Source organism: Salmo trutta, chromosome 1 (genome assembly GCF_901001165.1).
Source record: "Salmo trutta chromosome 1, fSalTru1.1, whole genome shotgun sequence".
In the NCBI taxonomy this organism is placed as follows: domain Eukaryota; kingdom Metazoa; phylum Chordata; class Actinopteri; order Salmoniformes; family Salmonidae; genus Salmo; species Salmo trutta.
In genome coordinates, this window is record NC_042957.1 from 55,293,714 (window position 1) to 55,318,764 (window position 25,051).

At 42.9% G+C, this 25,051-nt stretch overlaps 1 protein-coding gene across 3 annotated transcripts; it reads right to left on the reverse strand.

Annotated features, from left to right (window-relative positions):
- Window positions 1-10,307: 10,307 nt before the first annotated feature.
- LOC115201261 (prostaglandin E2 receptor EP1 subtype-like) lies at window positions 10,308-24,081 on the reverse strand. 3 transcript variants are annotated; one of them, XM_029764761.1, is made up of 3 exons: window positions 23,850-24,081; window positions 13,928-14,832; window positions 10,308-11,156 (listed from the first exon to the last, which is right to left on the reverse strand). In XM_029764761.1, the coding sequence occupies exons 2-3, from the start codon at window positions 14,786-14,788 to the stop codon at window positions 10,884-10,886; spliced, it is 1,134 nt and encodes a 377-aa protein (XP_029620621.1). In that variant the 5' UTR covers window positions 14,789-14,832; window positions 23,850-24,081; the 3' UTR covers window positions 10,308-10,883. The 3 variants fall into 3 exon arrangements, with proteins under 3 accessions (XP_029620621.1, XP_029620602.1, XP_029620611.1); XM_029764742.1 differs by lacking the exon at window positions 23,850-24,081 and adding an exon at window positions 19,668-20,468; XM_029764751.1 differs by lacking the exon at window positions 23,850-24,081 and adding an exon at window positions 19,524-20,468.
- Window positions 24,082-25,051: the final 970 nt, after the last annotated feature.

A 25,051-nucleotide genomic window follows, 5' to 3' on the forward strand; every position in this document is an offset into this window, starting at 1 on the left:
AGGGGGTTTAAACCATGGGGGCATTTCAAATGAGAGAGGTGTTACCTGACCTAGAATTCCTTACAATCAAATGTCAAGCGCATTTTCTACCAAGAGAAATCACTTCGATTATAATCACAGCCGTATACATCCCCCCCAAGCAGACACATCGATGGCCCTGAATGAACTTCATTGGACTCTATGTAAACTGGAAACCACATATCCTAAGTCTGCATTCATTGTAGCTGGGGATTTTAACAAGGCTAATCTGAAAACAAGACTCCCTAAATTTTATCAGACTCCCTAAATCCTGCACCATTGCTACTCTAACTTCCGCGACGCATACAAAGCACTCCTTTCGCCCTCCTTTCGGAAAATCTGACCACGACTCCATTTTGTTGCTCCCAGCCTATAGACAGAAACTAAAACAGGAAACGCCCGTGCTCAGGTCTGTTCAACGCTGGTCCGACCAATCTAATTCCACGCTTCAAGATTGCTTCGATCACGTGGACTGGGATATGTTCCGCATAGCGTTGGACAATAACATTGATGAATACGCTGATTCGGTGAGCGAGTTTATTAGCAAGTGCATCGGTGATGTTGTACCCACAGCAACTATTAAAACCTTCCCCAACCAGAAACCGTGGATTGATGGCAGCATTCGTGCAAAACTGAAAGCGCAAACCACTGCTTAAATCAGGGCTAGGCGACTGGAAACATGACCGAATATAAACAGTGTAGCTATTCCCTCCGCAAGGCAATCAAACAAGCTAAGCGTCAGTATAGAGACAAAGTAGAGTCACAATTCAACGGCTCAGACATGAGAGGTATGTGGCAGGGTCTACAGTCAATCACGGACTACAGAAAGAAAACCAGCCCCGTCGCGAACCACGATGTCCTGCTCCCAGACAAACTAAACAACTTCTTTGCTCGCTTTGAGGACAATACAGTGCCAACGACACGGCCCGCTACTAAAACCTGCAGGCTCTCCTTCACCGCAGCCAACGTGAGTTAAGCATTTAAACGTGTTAACCCTCGCAAGGATGCCGGCCCAGACGGCATCCCTAGCCGTGTCCTCAGAGCATGCGCAGACCAGCTGGCTGGTGTGTTTACGGACATATTCAATCAATCCTTATCCCAGTCTGCTGTTCCCACATGCTTCAAGAGGGCCACCATTGTTCAAGTTCCCAAGAAAGCTACTGTAATTGAGCTAAATGACTATCGCCCCGTAGCAGTCACCTCCGTCATCATGAAGTGCTTTGAGAGACTAGTCAAGGATCATATCACCTCCACCCTACCTGACACCCTAGACCCACTCCAATTTGCTTACCGCCCCAATAGGTCCACAGACGACGCAATCACAATCACACTGCACACTACCCTAACCCATGTGGACAAGAGGAATACCTATGTAAGAATGCTGTTCATCGACTACTGCTCAGCATTTAACACCATAGTACCATCCAAAATTAAGCTCGAGACCCTGGGTCTCGACCCCGCCCTGTGCAACTGGGTCCGGACTTCCTGACGGGCCACCCGCAGGTGGTGAGGGTAGGAAACAACATCTCCACCCAACTGATCCTCAACACTGGGGCCCCACAAGGGTGCCTTCTGAGCCCTCCATACACGCCTCCAACTCAATCATCAAGTTTGCAGACGACACTACAGTGGTAGGCTTGATTACCAGCAATGACGAGACGGCCTACAGGGAAGAGGTGAGGGCACTCGGAGTGTGGTGTCAGGAAAATAACCTCACACTCAACGTCAACAAAACAAAGAGATGATCGTGGACTTCAGGAAACAGCAGAGGGAGCACCCCCCTATCCACATCGATGGGACAGTAGTGGAGAAGGTGGAAAGTTTTAAGTTCCTCGGAGTACACATCACGGACAAACTGAAATGGTCCACCCACACAGACAGCGTGGTGAAGAAGGCGCAACAGCGCCTCTTCAACCTCAGGAGGCTGAAGAAATTCGGCTTGTTACCTGAAACACTCACAAACTTTTACAGATGCACAATCGAGAGCATCCTGTCGGGCTGTAGCACCGCCTGGTACGGCAACTGCTCCGCCCACAACCGTAAGGCTCTCCAGAGGGTAGTGAGGTCTGCACAACGCATCACCGGGGGCAAACTACCTGCTCTCCAGGACACCTACACCACCCGATGTCACAAGAAGGCCAAAAAGATCATCAAGGACAACAACCACCCGAGCCACTGCCTGTTTACCACACTATCATCCAGAAGGCGAGGTCAGTACAGGTTCATCAAAGCTGGGACCGAGAGACTGAAAAACAGCTTCTATCTCAAGGCCATCAGACTGTTAAACAGCCATCACTAACATTGAGTTGCTGCTGCCAACATACTGACTCAATCTCTAGCCACTTTAATAATACAAAATTGGATGTAATAAATGTATCACTAGTCACTTTAAACTATGCCACTTTATATAATGTTTACATACCCTACACTACTCATCTCATATGTATATACTGTACTCTATACCATCTACTGCATCTTGCCTATGCCGTTCGGCCATCACTCATCCATATATATTTTTATGTAAATATTCTTATTCATTCCTTTACACTTGTGTGTGTATAAGGTAGTTATTGTGAAATTGTTAAATTACTTGTTAGATTTTACTGCATGGTCGGAACTAGAAGCACAAGCATTTCGCTACACTCGCATTAACATCTGCTAACCATGTGTATGTGACAAATAACATTTAATTTGATTTGATTTAAAAGAATTGACGTGTTAATGAATTTCCATGCACAAGAGGAGCGAATCGTTCCCAGGGTCAGTGAAAATGCAAGAATCATGACAAGATTTTTAGGTGTGTTTTAATTTACCATGTTTTCAACCGCACTCCGTTAAGGTGACTTAAAGTTACCTGAACAAAAATATGAACGCAATATGCAACAATTTGAAGTATTTTACTGTGTTACAGTTCATATAAGGAAATCAGTCAATTTAAATAAATTCATTAGGCCCTAATCTATGGATTTCACATGACTGGGAAAACAGATATGCATCTGTTGGTCACAGATACCTTAAAAAAAAGGTAGTGGCGTGGATCAGAAAACCAGTCAGTATCTGGTGTGACCACCATTTGGCTCATGCATAGAGTTGATCATGCTGTTGATTGTGGCCTGTGGAATGTTGTCCCTCTCCTCTTCATTGGCTGTGAGAAGTTGCTGGATATTGGCGGGAACTGGAATATGCTGTTGTACACGTCGGACCAGAGCATCCTTAAACATGCTCAATGTGTGGTGAGTGTGAAAGCCATGGAAGAACGGGGAAATGTTCAGCTTCCAGGAATAGTGCACAGATCCTTGCGACATGGGGCTGTGCATTATCATGTTGAAACATGAGATGATGGTGGCGGACGAATGGCATGACACACTGCTTTACTGTTTACGTACTTCTTTACTAATTGCATATGTATATACTGTATTCTATTCTACCGTATTTTAGTCAATGCCACTCTGACATTGCTAGTCCTAATATTTATATATTTCTTAACTCCATTCTTTTACTTTAGATTTGTGTGTATTGTTGTGAATTGTTAGATATTACTGCACTGTTGGAGCTAGGAACACAAGCATTTCGCTACACCCGCAATAACATCTGATAAATATGTGTATGTGACCAATACAATTTGATTTGATGACAATGGACCTCAGGATCTTGTCACGGTATCTCTGTACAAATTGCCATCGATAAAATGCAATTGTGTTGGTTGTCCATAGCTTATGCCCATACTATAACGCCCCGCTAGCATGGAGCACTCTGTTCACAACGTTTACATTAGCAAACCGCTCGCCCACACAACGCCATACACGTGGTCTGCGGTTCTGAGGCCGGTTGGACATACTGACAAATTCTCTGAAATGAAGTTGGAGGCGGCTGGTTTATGGTAGAGAAATAAACATTAGAATTTCTGGCAACAGCTCTGGTGGACATTCCTGCAGTCAGCATGCCAATTGCACGCTCCCTCAAAACTTGAGGCATCTGTGGCATTGTGTTGTGTTACAAAACTGCACGTTTTAGAGAGGCCTTTTATTGTGTCCAGCACAAGCTGCACCTGTGTCATTTATTTATTTATTTCACCTTTATTTATTTCACCTTTATTTAACCAGGTAGGCCAGTTGAGAACAAGTTCTCATTTACAACTGCGACCTGGCCAAGATAAAGCAAAGCAGTGCGACACAAACAACAACACAGAGTTACACATGGAATAAACAAACGGACAGTCAATAACACAATAGAAAAATCCATATACAGTGTGTGCAAATGAGGTAAGATGAGGGAGGTGAGGCAATAAATAGGCCATAGTGGCAAAATAATTACAATTTAGCAATTAAACACTGGAGTGATAGATGTGCAGAAGATGAATATGCAAGTAGAGATACTGGGGTGCAAAGGGATTTTTTTTTTTTAAATAACGATATGTGGATGAGGTAGTTGGGTGGGCTGTTTACAGATGGGCTATGTACAGGTGCAGCGATCTGTTAGCTGCTCTGACAGCTGATGCTTAAAGTTAGTGAGGGAGAAATGCATTTCCCGCTTCAGTGATTTTTGCAATTCGTTCCAGTCATTGGCAGCAGAACTGTAAGTAAAGGCGGCCAAAGGAGGAATTAGCTTTGGGGGTGATCAGTGAAATATACCTGCTGGAGCGCGTGCTACGGATGGGTGCTGCTATGGTGACCAGTGAGCTGAGATAAGGCGGGGCTTTACCTAGCAAAGACCTAGCAAAGACTGTTCTGTTATAATATCCACCCGGCACAGCCAGAAGAGGACTGGCCACCCCTCATAGCCTGGTTCCTCTCTAGGTTTCTTCCTAGGTTTTTTGTCTTTCTAGGGAGTTTTTCCTAGGGAGTTTTTCCTAGCCACCGTGCTTCTTTCACATGCATTGCTTGCTGTTTGGGGTATTAGGCTGGGTTTCTGTACAGCACTTTGAGATTTCAGCTGATGTACGAAGGGCTATATAAATAAATTTGATTTGATTTGATTTGATTTATAGATGACCTGGAGCCAGTGGGTTTGGCGACGAGTATGAAGCGAGGGCCAGCCAACGAGAGCATACAGGTCGCAGTGGTGGGTAGTGTATGGGCTTTGGTGACAAAACGGATGGCACTGTGACAGACTGCATCCAATTTACTGAGTAGAGTGTTGGAGGCTATTTTGTAAATGACTAAATCAAGGATCGGTAGCATAGTCAGTTTTACGAGGGTATGTTTGGCAGCATGAGTGTTTGGCAGCATGAGTGAAAGATGCTTTGTTGTGAAATAGGAAGCTGATTCTAGATTTCATTTTGGATTGGAGATGCTTAATGTGAGTCTGGAAGGAGAGTTTACAGTCTAACCAGACACCTAGGTATTTGTTGTTGTCCACATATTCTAAATCGGAACAGTCCAGAGTAGTGATGTTAGACGGCGGGCAGGTGCGGGCAGCGATCGGTTGAAGAACATGCATTTAGTTTTACTTGCATTTAAGAGCAGTTGGAGGCCACGGAAGGAGAGTTGTATGGCATTGAGGCTCGTCTGGAGGTTAGTTAACACAGTGTCCAAAGAAGGGCCAGAAGTATACATAATGGTGTCGTCTGCGTAGAGTTGGATCAGAGAATCACCAGCAGCAAGAGCAACATCATTGATGTATGCAGAGAAAAGAGTCGGCACGAGAATTTAACCCTGTGGCACCCCCATAGAGACTGCCAGAGGTCCGGACAACAGGCCCTCCGATTTGACACACTGAACTCTATCAGAGAAGTAGTTGGTGAACCAGGCGAGGCAGTCATTTGAGAAATAAGGCTGTTGAGTCTGCCGATAAGAATGCGGTGATTGACAGAATCGAAAGCCTTGGCCAGGTCGATGAATACGGCTGCACAGTAATGTCTTTTATCGATGGCGGTTATGATATCGTTTAGGACCTTGAGTGTGGCTGAGGTGCACCCATGACAAGCTCGGAAACCAGATTCCATAGCGGAGAAGGTACGGTGGGATTCGAAATGGTCGGTGATCTGTTTGTTAACTTGGCTTTCGAAGACCTTAGAAAGGCAGGGTAAGATAGATATAGGTCTGTAACAGTTTGGGTCTAGGGTGTCTCCCCCTTTGAAGAGGGGGATGACCGCGGCAATTTCCAATCTTTGGGGATCTCAGATGATACAAAAGAGACGTTGAAAGGGCTTGTGATAGGGGTTGCAACAATTGCGGCAGATAATTTTAGAAAGAGAGGGTCCAGATTGTCTAGCCCAGCTGATTTGTACGGGTCCAGATTTTTCACCTCTTTCAGAACATCAGCTATCTGAATTTGGGTGAAGGATAAATGGGAGAGGCTTGGGCAAGTTGCTGTGGGGGGTGCAGAGCTGTTGACCGGGGTAGGGGTAGCCAGGTGGAAAGCATGGCCAGCCGTAGAAAAATGCTTATTGAAATTCTCAATTATCGTGGATTTATCGGTGGTGAGAGTGTTTCCTAGCCTCAGTGCAGTGGGCAGCTGGGAGGAGGTGCTCTTATTCTCCATGGACTTTACAGTGTCCCAGAACCTTTAGAGTTTGTGCTACAGGATGCAAATTTCTGTTTGAAAAAGCTAGCCTTTGCTTTCCTAACTGCCTGTGTATATTGGTTCCTAACTTCCCTGAAAAGTTGCATATTGCGGGGGCTATTCGATGCTAATGCAGTACGCCACAGGATGTTTTTGTGCTGGTCAAGGGCAGTCAGGTCTGGAGTGAACCAAGGGCTATATCTGTTCCTGGTTCAACATTTTTTGAATGGGGCATGCTTGTTTAAGATGGTAAGGAAAGCACTTTTAAAGAATAACCAGGCGTCCTCTACTGACGGAATGAGGTCAATATCCTTCCAGGATACCCGGGCCAGGTTGATTAGAAAGGCCTGCTCGTTGAAGAGTTTTAGGGAGCGTTTGATAGTGATGAGGTTTGGTCGTTTGACCGCGGACCCATTACGGACACAGGCAATGAGGCAGTGATTGCTGAGACCCTGTTTGAAGACAGCAGAGGTGTATTTAGAGGGCAGGTTGGTCAGGATGATATCTATGAGGGTGCCCGTGTTTACGGATTTGGGGTTGTACCTGGTAGGTTCCATGATCATTTGGGTGAGATAGTCCCGTGTGGCTCAGTTGGTAGAGCATGGTGTTTGCAATTCCAGGGTTGTAGGTTTGATTCCCACGGGGGCCCAGTATGTATGAAATGTATGCATTCACTACTGTAAGTCGCTCTGGATAAAAGTGTCTGCTAAGTGACTGAGATGAGATTGAGGGCATCTATCTTAGATTGTAGGATGGCTGGGGTGTTAAGCATATCCCAGTTTAGGTCACCTAATAGCACAAACTCTGAAGATAAATAGGGGGCAATTAATTCACATATGGTGTCCAGGGCACAGCTGGGGGCTGAGGGGGGTCTGTAACAAGTGGCAACAGTGAGAGACTTATTTCTGGAAAGGTGAATTTTTAAAAGTAGAAGCTCGAACTGTTTGGGCACAGACCTGGATAGCATGACAGAACTCTGCAGGCTGTCTCTGCAGTGGATTGTAACTCCACCCCCTTTGGTAGTTCTATCTTGGCGGAAAATGTTGTAGTTGGGGATGGAAATTTCAGAATTTTTGGTGGCCTTCCTAAGCCAGGATTTAGACACAGCTAGGAGATCAGGGTTGGCGGAGTGTGCTAAAGCAGTGAAATAAATAAACTTAGGGAGGAGGCTTCTGATGTTAACATGTATGAAACCAAGGCTTTTACGGTTACAGAAGTTAACAAATGATAGCGCCTGGGGAATAGGAGTGGAACTGGGGGCTACAGGGCCTGGGTTAACCTCTACATCACCAGAGGAACAGAGGAGGAGTAGGATAAGGGTACGGCTAAAGGATATAAAAACTGGTCGTCTAGTGCGTTGGGGACAGAGAAGGGTATGGTAGGATATGAGTACAGTGGAGGTAAACCTATGCTTTGCGTGATGATGAGAGAGGTTTCGTCTCTGGAGGCATCAATTAACGTAGATGAGGTCTCTGCATGTGTGTGGGGTGGGACGAAAGAGCTATCTAAGGCATTTTGAGCGGGACTGAGGGCTCTACAGTGAAATAAAACAATAAAAACTAGCCAGGACAGCAGTAGACAAAGCATATTGACATTAGAGAGAGGCATAAAGAAAACACAGGTGTTGATCAGGAGAGCTAAGACAACAACGGGTAAATGGCGATGAATGGGCAGAGCGGGTCAGTTAGGTACATACAGGACCTGAGGTCGAGGCTGATCATGATCATGATGATGATGCTGTTTAATCAGCTTCTTGCTTTTCCAGACCTGTCAGGTGGATGTATTATCTTGGCGAAGGAGAAACACTCACTAACAGGGATGTAAACAAATTTGTGCACAAAATTTGAGAGAAATAAGCTTTTTGTGCATATTGGTACATTTCTGTGATCTTTTATTTCCGCTCATGAAACATGGGACCAACACTTTCAATGTTGCGTTAACATTTTTGTTCATTATATTTGTGTTTCTAAAATATTTACTGTTTATGTTTGAATGAAGTGGCTAAGTGTTCTTTCTTTTCTTTCATGAAGAAGCATTGTCTGTAATTGTTTTTTGTCGGTTTTGTGTAACTGTCAGCAACATATCTAATCCTGTGAAAGCACTGTTGCACTTTAGAAAGGAGCAAAGTTCTAAGACTCCATTTGTGCACTTGTGTCAATGTCTTTTGTACTGTTACCTACTACCATACAAGCAAACCTAAACCTTGAGCCGTTAATAGACTGCTTGTTGTTTTCATATCTGTCTCAGACAATATCCCTATAAATGGGCCTAGAATCAGATTAGCAAGTATGCTGGTGCTTCCGGAACAGTCATTGGAACTAATAAATATTCATTTCCATGATGAAGATAAAATGTAGATTAGGAGACTATAGGAAAGTTTGTTGTATTTTTCTGGATTTCTCTGTGAAATATATGCTATTGCTCTCCCCCCAAAATTAACTCGGTGTCACTGTAGTATGTATAATGAAGAGTCTATTGCGTATGAGTACGACTCCTGAAGTCAAGATGCAGGGTTTTACAGACAGCTGCTATTGAATGGGGGCCGTTCTCCCATTGTAAGGTATACATGCTTGCTGCTCTGATATACACTTTGCCTCTTGAAATGAACCACAGTACATCGTAATATACAGTCAGACTGACAGTTCAGTTGTGCGCTATCCTTGGCTTTCTTGTCACATGTACTGTATGTATTCCCCCGGTTTGCTTGCCAAAGTCTAAATATGTCTCTGAAAGCAGTAGGCATCTCAATTTACCTCCATGTTGATTGGCTTAATGAATATCATAAGCATTCTAGTGCCTAATGACTTGTGTCCGGCCGGGTGCGATTAGAATGGGAAAATAAAAGTCTGTTCCAAGAAATGGACTGGACCAAATGGTTCATTTGGGGGGGGGGGGTTTGCCTGGTGTGACAAACTGTTGTTTGAAAATTCCTTTGTGTTTCTGCATTTTAAGGAGAAACTCTGTGATGTAGAGCTGTCTTATTTTCAAATTTCTTATTGAGTTCATAGAATTCCATAAGCCCCAGAGAAAATGTATGTAATTGTAAGGCATTGAATGTATTGTAGGAAATTATTTGTGGTAGTTCATCAATATGAACCATTACAGACCACTTTACTCAGTAATAATTAACATTCATTACAACCATTGCAATTGATGGAGTAATGAAAACTTCAATTCATACCTATACTGAGATCATTTCTGTTCTACTTCCCCTGTCAGAGGACATTTTCCACACCTCTGTTCTCTCCTGGGATTAGCACCATGGTGCTATGACCCTGACAGGCCATTTTGTGATTTATTTTATTTGTATTTAACCTTTATTTAACTAGGCAAGTCAGTTAAGAACAAATTATTATTTACAATGACAGCCTATCAAAAGGCAAAAGACCTCCTGTGGGGACGGGGTAACAGGTAACATAAACTTTATTAGACAACATTAAATTCTATAGCTTTTGCAACACTTAGCTTAATTTAGGTCCCCAGACAATTGGGGAAACAATATAAGCAATAAATACATACACACAATTCACACATTAATAGCATTACAAGTTTGACACATACTGTATGTCTTTCACATCTTCAAGCACAGGTAAAAGCACAGCCTTTACTTTGCTTTGGCATAGTGCCACTGACTTCATGATGTGTCAAAGTGCACTTTGACATTTCTACAAACAAACAAAGTAGGAACTCCAAAAAACACTGACAGTAACACACACACACACACACACACACACACACACACACACACACACACACACACACACACACACACACACACACACACACACACACACACACACATAATTTGAGATGTTTGTTGTTGAGATCTTATAGGCAGCTTCATTTCATGTACTGTTATGTACACCGAGAAAGACTCCTTGGGCAGAATTATCTGTGCTATGTCTCCAGTATCCAGGTGAGGCATACTGTCCTCACTTGGTCAGATTTCTCTGTTATAAATCCGTTTATGACATTTCATTTGTTTGAGTATAGTCTGGCTTGTCTGTTTCCCATAAAAGGATGAGACTTCTCCACACAACAGTCAGTCAAAGGCAGGTCTTACTGGCCAATCAAATCAATCTGAAAGAGATCCAAGATCTGGAGGATGCTGATTTCAATCCCAAACCCCATAGACTTTCACAGTCAGGCAGACCCACACAGTTCTCAATAAAGGAATATAGGTCTTATAGGCAATAGGTATTTCCTTTTGTGTGATACACCAACACTGCTGTTAGATCCTACTGCTGGATGTTCAGTCTTCTCCTCAATCCAGCATGTTGGGTTGGGTGGTAAATAAAGCACCAAGAACAACAAAGGACCTTGATAAGATGTCTCTTTCTGTCTTTGTCTTTTCTTCTCCCTCAGATCCTGTTAACAGTGTTTATTTTCTCAGAATTCTGGAAGGAGCTGATGTCCCAATGGCGGAAGGTGCTGTTCTTGAAGCTGGCCCGGCTCTTGGTGATGCGGTAGATCTTCCTCAGCACGGCCCGGCGCAGCAGGATGTAGACCCAGGGGTCCAGGATCTGGTTCCAGGAGGCCAGCCGGACACCCATCACCATCAACCTCCTGTATGTGTCCTGGTCACTGCCTATGGAACCGCTGTAGGACCGTGTGACTGACATCAGGCCAAAGATCTGCAAGGAACACAGATACCTGGGTTAGTTTTACAGTGGTTGTGCAGGATATAGAGATGTTCAGCCGGTGTTTATATGTTCGCATCAATCTGCATACACTGCTAGTAATTTATCTACATTACCTAACACTGTAGAATGCCACATATTAACAAAAAAAATCATAAATGGAGCAGTCAAAAGGCTCAAGGCTATTCTAAGTGAAGCATGCTTTATAGTCTGTCTTCTTTCACTCCTCACAGTTTATGTGTCAAAATGAATGGTTACTTTTATATTGGACTTGAATAATTGATATGACATATTAACAGTTTATACTAAATTCTTAGTATTTGGAATTGTAAAAAACAATCTCCATGATTAAAAGAATCATGAAACCATCATCATGTGTTCGTATGAAATTATTTTAGTTGGCTAATATTCCTCTTTCCCAGAAGACTGGAAAAGGAGAGAAGCTGTAACATTCTCAATGTCACCCAATCTGAAATAGGGTGATGCCCAGCAAGGCCAGTGTTATTCAAGCCTTTCATAATGGCATGCCCTTAAATCATTTATAATTTATTCCATCTAGTCAATGCAAGGGCCCACCATGACTATTCATTTATAACCTTGGTGTAGTGCACCATGTCTATCCATCTGTTTTAGGTGCAGTATTCTGAATCATGGTGTTTATGACTGGGAACTGGAAAGTGTCTATTTCAGAAGGTGTACAAAAAGAAGATGAAATATTACTGGATTGTTAGCAGAGATTTTCTATATTATTTCACGCCTTTGAGTTTATGGGGCAGAATATCTTGGAGATTTACTGAGAGGTTGAATTACTTTTGTTAGCTGAGAATTTTTACAATATTATTTTATGCTTTTACCACCCTGCATCTCACTTCTGGCTTGTCTCTCAAGCTTCCAATTGGCTCATTCATCCCCCCTCTTCTCCCCTGTAACTTTTCTCCAGGTCGTTGCTATAAATCAGAATGTGTTCTCAGTCAACTTACCTGGTAAAATAAGGCTTAATTGAAAAAATAAATAAACAATTATAGGTAAGAATATCTTGGATATTTATATTCCTCCGAGCAACAAACAATTATGAACATTACTATTATTTTTAAGGATTACATGAAGTGTGGATGTACAACATTCTTATTTGATAGTAAACCACCATTGCACTTTCACACAGCCTGAGAATGGGATGCATGAACATTCAGAAGAGCATGTCATTCCTATCACAGGTCATTGGTAAGTGATGACTCGGATCGTTTCAGGTTATTGAGCTCTAACTCTCATTTCCATAGTTGAAGTCAAATCCATTTCAGTATCTCAGTGAATGAAGATTAAGGGCTCTATTCAATCTGTATTGTTGAAGTGCAATAGCAGTGTAAATGAAACCTGCATGAAAAATTACTACAGTTTACTATAGAATTCTATATTAAACTGTAGTATACTGTAGAACACTATACTACACACGGTAGTATCCCTCAATCATGTGTAGTACTTACTATAGAATGTTGTAGTATACTGTAGAATACTACAGTTAATATTACAGTATGATCCACAAAAGAACACTGTAGTAAATACTACAGTAATATCCGCAAAAACACTAACCTTTTTTACTATAGTAAAGACGACAGTATTTAATTTGCATATACCCTGCCCATTCCCCTCTCCAATCCCAATTTGTGCCACCCATAAGTGAGAAACCTACATGCCAAGTATAGAATATATTATGTTCCCTACAGGTAATAGAAAATAGCAGAAGTGATGAATTATCTGTTAAGATTTCAGGCTGGCTGTCACGTCCTGACCAGTAAAGGAGTCATTTGTAATTGTAGTATGGTCAGGGCGTGGCAGGGTGTGTTTGTTTTGGGGTTTTTTGGTTCTAGGGGATTTTGGTTCTAGATTTCTATTTCTATGTTTCTTTTTCTATGTGTGGCCAGGTATGGCTTCCAATTAGAGGCAGGTGTCTTGGAAGCCCTACTTAGGCAGCCTGTTTTTCCTGTGTTTTTGTGGGTGGTTATTTTCTGTATAGCCTGTGTGCCTTATGGAACTGTTTCATCGTCTGTTTATTTTGTTTTGAGTGTTCTTTCAAATAAAGAAGAAAGATGAGCACTATACCCGCTGCATTTTGGTCACCGCTCATCGACGCCTTTGACACTGGCTGATTTACCTACAGGTTATGGAAATTGTGCTCATTTAGTAGGTTTCATGAAGGAGAAAGCCTCTATGTCAAAGATAATAAAACAAAAACACTGTAGTAAGTCCTACATGAATGTCTGCAAAAGCACTACAGTGAATACTACAGTGAAGTCTGCAAAACCACTACATTGAATACTATAGTATTTATACCAGGGTTCTCCACAACCTGTTCCTGGAGAGCTACATTCCCGTAGGTTTTCACTCCAACTCCAGTTGTAACTAACCTGATTCAGTTTATCAACCAGCTACTTATTAGAATCAGGTGCGCTAGATTGGGATTGGAGCAAAAACCTACAGGAAGGCAGCTTTCCAGCTTTCTGTTGGAGAGCCCTGATTTATACCATAGTATACTAGTCTTTTTTTCATGTGGGATTTCCCGATTGAGCAGACATATGAAGCGTTTACCGTGAATGAAGTAGCCGCTAACGTGGGAGCATTGCCTTTCAATCACGCTGTAGCTCTGAATTTCCATGATAAGGATTGAAAAGAGACCTTAATTCCCGAATGGAACACAATAAAGATAGTTTTGACCCCTACCTTGATTAATGTAGAATTGTGTTTCAGTGAACTGAACTTTTCCAACTCACCAGCAGGGGGCTCCAGCAGATGCAAGAGGTGATCATAATGCCCACCAGCTGGGCCACCATTTCAATGTCGTGGGACTTGGCTGAGCGACGGTAGCAGGTCTTACACTTCTTACGCAGTCTGGCAAGCACCAGCGTGACCCCACTGATGGTATTACACACCAGGGCCACAGTCAGAGAGGCCAGGCCCAGTCCAGAGAACAGCATGACAAAGGCCACGTCCGTCTCCTGAGTCTCTCCCAGGACCCTGATGAAGCACCAGGTCCAGGGGTACTGGTAGGTGTAGGCCCCCAGCCTGAAGAAGGGCAGGAGGGCCACAAACAGAGCCAGCAGCCAGATGAGAGCCAGTGCCATCTTGGTGCGAACCGTGGTGACCAGTGAGGCATGGAGCAGGGGCTGTGTGACACCCAGGCAGCGCTCAGCAGCCATGGCACAGCCCAGGAACAATGGGCACAAGCCGAAGAACACCATGCTACCTCCTAGGAACTGGCAGGGGGCATCGGTGGCAGCGCGAGATAAGGGCCCAGTCGCAGCCCCAGCTGAGTACAGCCTCAACACCAGGGCACCGGGGATGACGTGGCCGGCAAAGTCTGTGGCCACCAGGGAGCTGGCGAAGAGCAGGAAGGTGGCCTTGGAGCGGCGGCGCAGGCGGGCGTAAGCTTTCGCCAGGATGACCAGGGCCACGATGTTGGACAGGATGCCCAGGGTCATGGAGAGGCCGGCTGCCGTGGGGTTACTGGGGGGAGACATGGGCCTCTCTGTGGTGATGTTTGCCCTCCAGGCCCTCTCCACCCCCCAGGTCTGGTTGGGGAGGAGATGGGGGGCAGCCAGGCCTGAGGAGTTGTAGTGCTGCATGGCCAACATCACTGGCCTCTGGGAGTCATCGGGGTCCTCAGAGTGGGAGGGCACTGAAAATAGGAAAGGTGTTATGATTATTATACTGACCGGTTGACCAGGAAGAACTCCTAACCTCACTAATATATAGTAACCAAACTATATATAGTAACCAAACTTGCGAAGTAACCAAAAGCCTACGACACATAGAATAAATACCAATTTTACTGGTGAAACGAAAACTCATTCAGTATTCAGTTATTACCTAACAACAATAAATCTTATCCTGCATTATGTAAGGATTTTTTTCTGTCATAAACCAGGTTTCCATCCAACCTTATTATGCGAGAAAAGTACAGTGCATGCGGAAAATATTCAGACCCCTTGACTTTTTCCACATTTTGTTACGTTATAGCCTTATTCTAAAATTGATTAAATACAACATTTTCCTCATCAATCTATACACAATACACCATAATGACAAAGCGATTTTTGCTAATTTATTAAAAACAAAAACAGAAATACCTTATTTACGTAAGTATTCAGACCCTTTGCTATGAGACTCAAATTGAGCTCAGGTGCATCCTGTTTCCATTGATCATCCTTGAGATGTTTATACAACTTGATTGGAGCCCACCTGTGGTAAATTCAATTGAATGGACATGATTTGGAAAGGCACACACCTGTCTATATAAGGTCCCACAGTTGACAGTGCATGTCAGAGCAAAAACCAAGCCATGAGGTCGAAGGAATTGTCTATAGAGCTCCGAGACAAGATTGTGTCGAGGCACAGATCTGGGGAAGGGTACCAAAAAATGTCTGTAGCATTGAAGGTCCCAAAGAACACATTGGCCTCCATCATTCTAAAATGGAAGAAGCTTGGAACCACCAATACTATTCCTAGAGCTGGCTGCCTAGTCAAACTGAGCAATAGAGGGAGAAGAGCCTTGGTCAAGGAGGTGACCAAGAACTCTATGGTCACTCTGACAGAGCTCCAGAGTTCCTCTGTGGAGATGGGAGAACCTTCCAGAAGGACAACCATCTTTGCAACACTCCACCAATCAGGCCTTTGTGGTAGAGTGGCCAGACGGAAGTCACTGGTGTCAAAAGGCACCTATAGACTCTCAGACCATGAGAAACAAGATTCTCTGGTCTGATGAAACCAAGATTGAACTCTTTGGCCTGAATACCAAGCGTCTGGAGGAAACCTGGCACCAGCCCTAAGGTGAAGCACAGTGGTGGAAGCATCATGATATGGGGATGTTTTTCAGTTGCAGGGACTGGGAGACTAGTCAGGATCAAGGTAAAGATGAACGGAGCAAAATACAGAGAGATCCTTGATGAAAACCTGCTCCAGAGTGCTCAGGACCTCAGACTGGGGTGAAGGTTCACCTTCCAGCAGGACAACGACCCTAAGCACACAGCTAAGACAACGCAGGAGTGGCTTCGGGACAGGTCTCTGAATGTCCTTGAGGGTCTTAATACTTATGTAAATGTCAAAATGTACATTTGCAACAATTTCTAAAAACCTGTTTTTGCTTTGTCTCTATGGGGTATCGTGTGTAGATTTAGGAGGGGGGAAACTATTTAATCTATTTTAGAATAAGACTGTAACGAAACAAAATGTTAAAAAAGTCAAGGGGTCTGTCTGAATACTTTCCAAAAAAAATGTAATGACAGGCCTGATGGCTTAAAATGTGTCTTAAAATGTCCAAATGTGGACAAAACAAAATAAGCTAGATAAATTGGTAACTTTTTGAGTTGGTAAATATAATGATAAAATAACCATCATATCGAAATAAACTTGGAGTCACGCGATGATATGGTGTGATGTCTTGCCACTAGGAGTCGGGAAACATGCAGTTTATTAGGCTACAGATGATGAACTTCACAGGGTGGTGAAAGTGGAAGGTGATGAGCTTGATGTTCCTTTCCAATAAATATCGATAGTCCTATTCTGGTGACATGATGATCGTGCTTGGCTATCGTTTGCCAAATACAAATAATCTCGCTCTTTTGTCCATAATAATCTCATCATGTAAATAGCCTACCCGCACTTTATCTGCAAACTGTTGGCTAGAGCGCACTTGCCAAGACCAGAGTGCACATTCGCTATATAACTCAACATTTTTTGTAGAGTTGAAAATGCAGTAGAGTTGAAAATGCAAAGGAAACACATTTAACTTGTATTTTGTGTTCGGTACATGGGAATGTAACCGCAAAAGTTATTTTTATGTGCACTTCTTCGTCAAAGACAGCCTTTCATCCGCAGAAAGTACATTTGATGGAAACACATCTCTTGTGTGCATATGCAGATTTTAGAATATTCGCATGAAAATCTGTTTCCTATTGGATGGAACCCCAGTAGCTACCACTCTGGTACCACTGGTATTGGCACGTTCGCGCCAAAAGAGTGCAGGGCGCATATTGAGCTATACAATGAGATTACTATCGACAAAAGAGCGATATTATTTGTCAAACGGCAGACAAGCATCGATGATCATGTCACCAGATTAAGACCCTGGATATTTATTGGAAAGGAGCATCAAGCTCATCACCTTGTACCTTCACCACCCTGTGAAGTCCATCATAAATGATTTAACGTGTAGCCTAATAAACTGTATGCTTTCCGGAGTCGGACCACACAATTGTCATCCTTATGCTACTGCCTATGGGTCTGCTATCATGATAGGGCACCTTTCACAGAATGTGTGCTGTGTCACTGTCAGACACCGTCAAGACTTGATGGAGCACCTTTCACAAGAACTGTCTTGACTTGTCCTACATTCTCAGGTTGCAGAGTACCATGAGGGAGAAACTGTTTGGCCTTTGTCTACAATAGCCTATTTCAAGAAAACTAACCAGGTTTCCATCGAAACTTTTTATGACAGTTAGCATACAGTTCATTAGCCTACACATGAAATTAATTATGATGAACTTCACATGGTGAAAGAGCAAGGTGATGAGCTTGATGCTCCTTTCCAATAAATATCTTATTTTGGTGACACGATCATGATGCTTGGCTGCCATTTGACAAATAAAAAGAATCCCGCGCTTCTCCATAAATAATAGCATCATGTAGGTAGTCCACCTGGACTGTAGGGCTGTCTGGGCGCTGTTCGCTAGAGCGCACATACCAAGACAAGAGTGGGCACATTCGCTATATAAAGCCATTTTTGGGGGGACAAAACCACTAGTAGAGTTGAAAATGCGATGGAAAACCATTTAGCTTGTATTTTGAATTTGATGGAAACATCTCTGGTGGGAAAATGCGCATAGGCTATTGTTTTTATTCGTATTTTAGAATATTCTATTGCCAATTGACGGGAATTCAATGGAAACCTAGCGAGTGTCCTTTAAATAGCCTATTGTAGACAAATGCCAAACAGTTTCTCCCTCATGGTACTCTGCACACGTTCTGTGAAAGGTGCTATATCATGATAGCAGACCCATAGGCGTAGTCCCTATGCAGTAGCTACACGATGCCAATCAAATCACCTTTTTCCTTCTCTTCACACCCTTCAATACAGAATAACAGAACAGAGTCACAATACTTCTTCCAAAATCAGGTATACATAAAATCCTATACTGTGCCTAGTCTGTATAATGTGTTTTCTCATGAGCTACTCAAAATCGATCTAGCAAAGGCGATTTGTAGCAGAGAGACCTTACCATTGTTCATGAGAAACACGCACACGCACACGCACACGCACACAAAGGGAATGCACCTGCCTTGCCAAACATGACATAGGCTTCTACAGTTTTGTAGGGTGCATTTGCAGTCCTTGTTCCGTTGGCTTTTCTCATCTAAAACAAAAAAGTCTAACAAAGGGTGCGTTTGTAAATTCACTCTGTCTATCTACTCCGTCCGATTTCAGAGCACTCTCGTCTGAGTGTGCCAGAGCACAGAATAACTGACACATTTACGAACGTGCAACACCCGTTGAATATGACCGGTGTCAGGAAACGTCGGAGAAAAAAACGTTATTAAATTGTTGCAAGCAGCACAGTTACAGTCACTAACGCTCTAGATAACACGAAAACAGCCTAATCAACTCTGCTAAGGCGAGTCAAATGGTCAGAGTGAGGTGTTCTCTCATTTTTGTCTGGAAGTAGCAAGCAAGCTAGTCAACTTTAGCCAGTTAGCTTTGGTGCTTGACTGCTGTCGTGAGGTCAGAACGCTCGGATCAACCTTACTCCTCGGCCAGAGCGTCTAGTGTGCGCTCTGAACACTCCGTGAGCGAACCCTCTGAATTTATTAACAGACAATCTGACAACACTCTGAATTTACGATCGACACATAGCCACTCTGATACACTGGAGGCAATTTACGAACGCACCCAAAGACATTGATGATCGAGAGAGTTGAAAACAATTGCAGGTTTAAAATCGAAATGAAATCATACTAATTCAGCCCAATACATGTGCACTCATTATTGGTAAAACAAAAAGCATGTATGGTTCTTCTAAAAAGCCGTATTAAGATGAACAGTGTATGTAACGAGTAACTACATGGAGTGTAACGTTTGACCAGGCAAACAATTATTTCCTCCTACTTTGACCCATTTTGTAAAAAAAATACTAATAGTTGTTCATTGTACATTTCCTGAATGATTTATGTGCTATTCAATTAATTTGCCATGTCCAAATTAAAAGGGGTCTGTGTGCATTATCAAAACGGTTATTATTTATGTTCATAGCTAGTTCGGCAGCATAGGCTACAAGAAGATCATTAATGGTGTGAAATAAGTAATAATGATATTACCTGACCAAACAGTGAATCCATAGAAACAAATTAAGATTTATTCCTTTGGTTTTCAGATGTTAAATAATTTCACTGTGAACCATGAAATTCAAAAGTTCAGAGATTCATCCACGAGAATGTTACTTATTATCAACAATGGTTCACCTGAGCTGATAGTGAAGTCATGTATTCGGAGGAGTGCCTCATTCTCTCCTAAAGAAAATAAAACGAGCAACCGCATGAGAAGTCCGTCACCAAGATCAAGACACGGTCTCCAAAAGGTTGCACAGCCAACCATTCAACGTTTGTTTCGTTGTTCAGACCTCTTTATAGACTTGAACCGCGTCGACGCAGCCCCGGGGCGTCTTGAGTCCGCGATAGGAATGCATGTATTCTTATTACAGCAGTTCGGTGAAATGGAACTGGGAGTGCTACCCAATAACTTATTGGAAACTAATTAGATATTCTATTAATGCAGCCATTTTATTTAACAACCAACTTTACACGTTGACATATAACTATAACATCCTAAGATCAAGTAATGTAGCCTAATGTGAAAGTACAGTATCTTACAGTGTTCAAACAAAACAGCTGGCAGGAGATTGACAAATGTTTTGTTATAACAGCTTTATTAAAGGACAATTCCGCCACTTTTCAACCTTATATTCATCATCTCCAGCAACAAACCAGTGTCTACATATGTGAAAACAGTGGGTTTCTATGATCTGCGGTTAAAAAGATAGGAAGAAAAGTCTTTAAAAATGCTTCTCTGTAACATCACAGGGTAGCATTAAAAATAAAAATACATTGAATTTCAAAACCTGCAACTAGTTTCTATTTTCTTGCTCCCCAAATCACTGCAGATCTCATAGTGTTTGAAAATCCCAGTTTTTAAAATGTTTAAAGTTTTGATGATGTCATCGGGCAGAATTATTCACGTACACTTTATATACAAAGTATGTGGGCACCCCTTCAAATTAGTGGATTCGGCTATTTCAGCCACACCTGTTGCTGACAGCTGTATAAAATTGCACACAAACCTAAGATCACCATGCACAATGGCAAGTGTCGTCTGAGGGGTGTAAAACTCTCCGCCATTGGACTCTGGAGCAGTAGAAACGCGTTCTCTGGAGTGATGAATCACGCTTCACAATCTGGCAGTCCAACGGACTAATCTGGGTTTGGCGGATGCCAGGAGAAAGCTACTTGTCCGAATGCGTAGTGCCAACTGTAAAGTTTGGTGGAAGATGAATAATGGTCCCAGGCTGTTTTTCATGGTTCGTGCTAGACCCCTTACTTCCAGTGAAGGGAAATCTTAACACTACACCATAAAATGGCATTTTAGACTATTCTGTGCTTCCAACTTTGTGGCAACAGTTTGGGGAAGTCCCTTTCCTGTTTCAGCATGACAATGCCCCTGTGCACAAAATTGTTTGTCGAGATTGGTGTGGAAGAACTTGACTGGCCTCAACCCCATCGAAGACCTTTGGGATGAATTGCAATGCCGACTGCGAGCCAGGCCTAATCGCCCAACATCAGTGCCGACCTCACTAATGCTCTTGTGGCTGAATGAAGCAAGTCCCCGCAGCAATGTTCCAACATCTAGTGGGAAGCTTGTTCGACGAGCAGGTGACCACATACTTTTGGTCATGTAGTGTATGTTGACACTGGTTTTGTTCTGGCGGCAATGAAAATAATGTTGAAAAGTTGTGGAGTTGCCATTTAAAGGTGCAGTCAAGTTTCCACATGCAAATAGCAGTCATGTCTATACTATCTATTCAATTCCTTGAGTGAAAATATTCAAAGTGGTTGGTCCAAGCCCCTTTAGTGTATACAAACATTACATTTTCTGGATTTACTAGCCTATTGGTTCTGTTCTTGGTAATCGAAACATAGCCTGAATAACTTTTCATGTTCCTGCAAAACATTTTTGGGGGTTATGGTAAAGAAGAGGTATGCAAGGTACAGTATATTTTCAATAAAATGAAAATAATAACATTTTACAGATGTCTGTCACAGATGTCTGCCAAGTGTTATGTTGAGCAACTTTAAAGTAACATTAGGTGCCACATAATGTTCAGTGGAAAACCCCCATTCTAAAACATTGACCTCCATCTAGCTTTCAGAACCTAGTGCTAATTAAATTCTGTTGAGACGATCTTCTCACATGTTTCTGTAGGCTATTGGATTTGAGCTGTTCAGAGGTTGAAGAGGATCATCAACGCAAGCTAGATCTGCCTCTGCCGCCGCAAACCTCCCCACGGTGAGGGCCTGTAGCTACAGCTGTGCTGTGCATGTAACCTGTGTGAGATTGCCAGAGAGTCAATTCAGCCTTTGGCCTTGTACAAGTTGGATTAATACACATTTTCTGGGACAGAGATTAAGCCTTGTCTTGGATTAAAAAGCATCTCCAATAAATATTCTACTTTTCAATGTATCACACTTCCTTTTTAAGATGTTACTGTGTATAAGCAAGTAAGGACAATATATTTTCATAATGAGTCACGGTTTGACAGTGAACCTATAAGACCCTCAGACGTAGTTCTATACACAGTACTATGTGTGCTCTTTTTGAGTATCATGGGAATACCTTAGATACCCCATGTCCCCTTCATCAACAATTAAGCATTCCCTTTCTACCAAATCGGAAGTTTGGTTTTGATATGCCATCCTATGTCAAAACAGTAGAGGTCTATGGTATATAAGATATCTTAATCTACAGTATATTCTTTCAGCTACTACGAAATCAGACAGAAAAAACATTGTCCTTGACTGACAGCCTAATGAAGCAAGCAATGGAATCCTTCAGGTTGTGTGAGTCCGCCAGCCAGCACACTTCACAGACCAACATCAGAGACAGGTGAGTCTATTTGCTTGGCTTAATCAGGCCCAGAAACTGACAGGTCAAATCAGTATGGAACCTGGAGGGCAGCCAAGATCAACACCTTATAGGCAGGGTATTAACTCTGTGGTCATGGAGGAAAGAGTAGTGAAAAGAGAGGGAGCAGAAAGAAGACCTTTTCACCCTGCAAAAGTGCTCTACTCCAAAAATGTGCAAGAAAAACTTTTGTTCAAGTACAAGGTGGGCTTATTAGGTGTTTAATGTTATATTTACACAGCTAGAGCAACATAATCACGACTACCACAGCTGAGACTCCAAAGACAGGTGGGAAAAGGCTAACGGCTATTACCTTACTTTCTTTAGGTGGTAGCCCAGATAAATCTGCTATGACAGAGCCTTGACTGCTACTGAGCAAATGCTCTGCTATATTATGTTCCAATTAATGTTTCTTTGCACCAGAATTGGCTGGCACACTTGCAAAGGAAGCATCTTGGGCACTGGTAGTGCTTCACTTTGATTGGTAGGAGAGGATTCGTTTGGTGCAGGCCAGGATCTGATAGCGAAGGCAGATATCGCATCACACATTTACCGGGACCCTCGGAACGGCACTGGGTGCTTTTCGTTGTTGACATTGGACTCTAAGGCGAGAACCCCATGAAACATTGTGGGTTTCAATGTTTGTGGTCTTCAGCCACAAGCCCCAAAGCCACTTTTTGACCCAGTAACTTTACTCCAGCAGTTTAGGATAAACTTATGCTGGAGTCTGAATTACTGGGCCTCAGACAACATTTTCCACTGCCTTGTTTTGTAGTGGACGCCTTGGTTCCATCTCTCACCATAATTAGCGATTGAAAAGATTGCCATTTGGCACCAATAACCCCAGGGTCCTCCAACAGCATGTCTAAGCCTTGTAACCTAACTTCTCTCACCCTGTCCCATTCACCAACCACTAATACATGCAGTGCAACTCTCTGTTTCTTTCAGGACCTCAACCTGCTAACATATAAGACGTATAACAGAGGATGGTCAAAGTGATTCAGATTGTTCTTCAACGCTTTTGAAGTAGTATTGAAATAAATTGGACCAAAAACGGTCCCTTTGATTTTGGTCTTGCAGGCACAGATCCTAGATTGCTGTTTCGCCATTGAGAGGTGGAGTCGTTTTTTGGCATGAGGCTCAAATCCCTAATAGAGGTGGACTTGAGTGTTGCTACTGTGATATGTATGATGTACAGGACCATAGTGCTATCACAACATCAGCACTCTTGACACAGTTATTTTCATATGCTGTGCCAAAATCAGAGACAACTTGTAAACTTGTAATGTAAGCTGTGTAACTCTCCACATTTGGAAGAGAAACACATTATAAACATGGCTGTGTTTTTAACAGAATGACTTATTTTGTCCTCTGAAGCGCTGCCTTGTCCTCATTTCAAGACCTCAGACTGAGAGGCAGAAGGCCAAGATCAGGGCCACATGTTTAGGTTTTGGAGCTGAATGACTCACCTGGTTGTTGTCGACGACACAGTATGGCATCTCATCTGCAGCAATCGTTAAACAGAAACCGAGCGGTGGAACACGTCCTATTGCTTAGTGAAACACTCAAGTGTCCAACAGTATCTCTGGCCCTGGGGATCCAACTGGTAGCGGAGCAGCATTGGAACAAAGCCATATGTTCTTGAAAGTATTTAATATCCAATTTATCTCACTCCCTTTTAAGTCTGTGAACTCATATTCCACTTTTTGCACTGTCACAATTTTACCCAATAATATACTGTTGTGACAACACTTCCTGAGTGTCACAATGTCCACTTCCTGAGGGCAGAAGAAAGGCAGGCAGTTTGGTCGTCAAGTATGACACTGCTCGATGAGCCTCCGTGGTTGCAGTATCTCATGGTGTCAGTATCTCTTCATGGTGTCAGATAAAATATATGGTTAATCAACTAAATGAATCATGACCCTTCGACAACAGACACTTTATAGCTGCAAGTCTGGCTCATAGACCTTCATGCCACTCATACTCACTCACTTTGGGGAATTTGGTCAATGCAATCTGGACCCGGACACTGGAACGCCTTGATTTGGGATAAAAGGAACAAAAATTATCTCTAGAAATGACTGTGATTTCCTCTCACCCAAATTTCAACTATCTGATGAAGATACTGCTGTGCCTGGATAAGGAAATGAGTCTGACATTTAGACTGCAGTTCAGTGGGCGTCCACTGTGACATTCAGGCCATGATGTCTGTAGACTCTTCAACTTCTTGTGTGCATTTAAACGAGTGCATACTGTCATCTCACAGAACACCGTTTTGACACAAATTATCTACTTGTGATATAGGATTGAGCAGGAGGTGCTGTAGTCATTTCTTGGAGACATAATTAACAGAAAGCTAAAATGACTGCTGTTCCTCCTCCCCACAGATTCCTGACAGTTGCACTGAAGCTCCCCTAACCACCCGTCAGTTTACCACACGCAACAACAACAAATCCTTCCTATGCTGGGCCCTAGACAGGGAGCCAAAGTGGTTGTGGGGTCTGGAAAAGAGGGGCAATGGAGAGAAGGGTTGGATGCTTCTGGAGAACATTGTCTGGGTGGGATGCCAGGAGATGTCACAATCGTTGTAAGAATGAGACCAAGGCGAAGCGTGGCAGGCGAACATTTTCTCTTTATTTAAATGAACACCGTCAAAACAAGGAAACAAAAA

What these genes read in the sequence shown, in the direction of transcription:
- LOC115201261 (XM_029764742.1), bottom strand. Translation starts at nt 19,800, where the DNA reads ATGGTTGGCTGTGCAACCTTTTGGAGACCGTGTCTTGATCTTGGTGAC. An exon ending in TGACTTCACTATCAGCTCAG is followed by an intron (nt 14,833 to 19,667) that starts GTGAACCATTGT and finishes TCCTATTTTCAG; the next exon opens with TGCCCTCCCACTCTGAGGAC. An exon ending in TCTGCTGGAGCCCCCTGCTG is followed by an intron (nt 11,157 to 13,927) that starts GTGAGTTGGAAA and finishes TGTTCCTTGCAG; the next exon opens with ATCTTTGGCCTGATGTCAGT.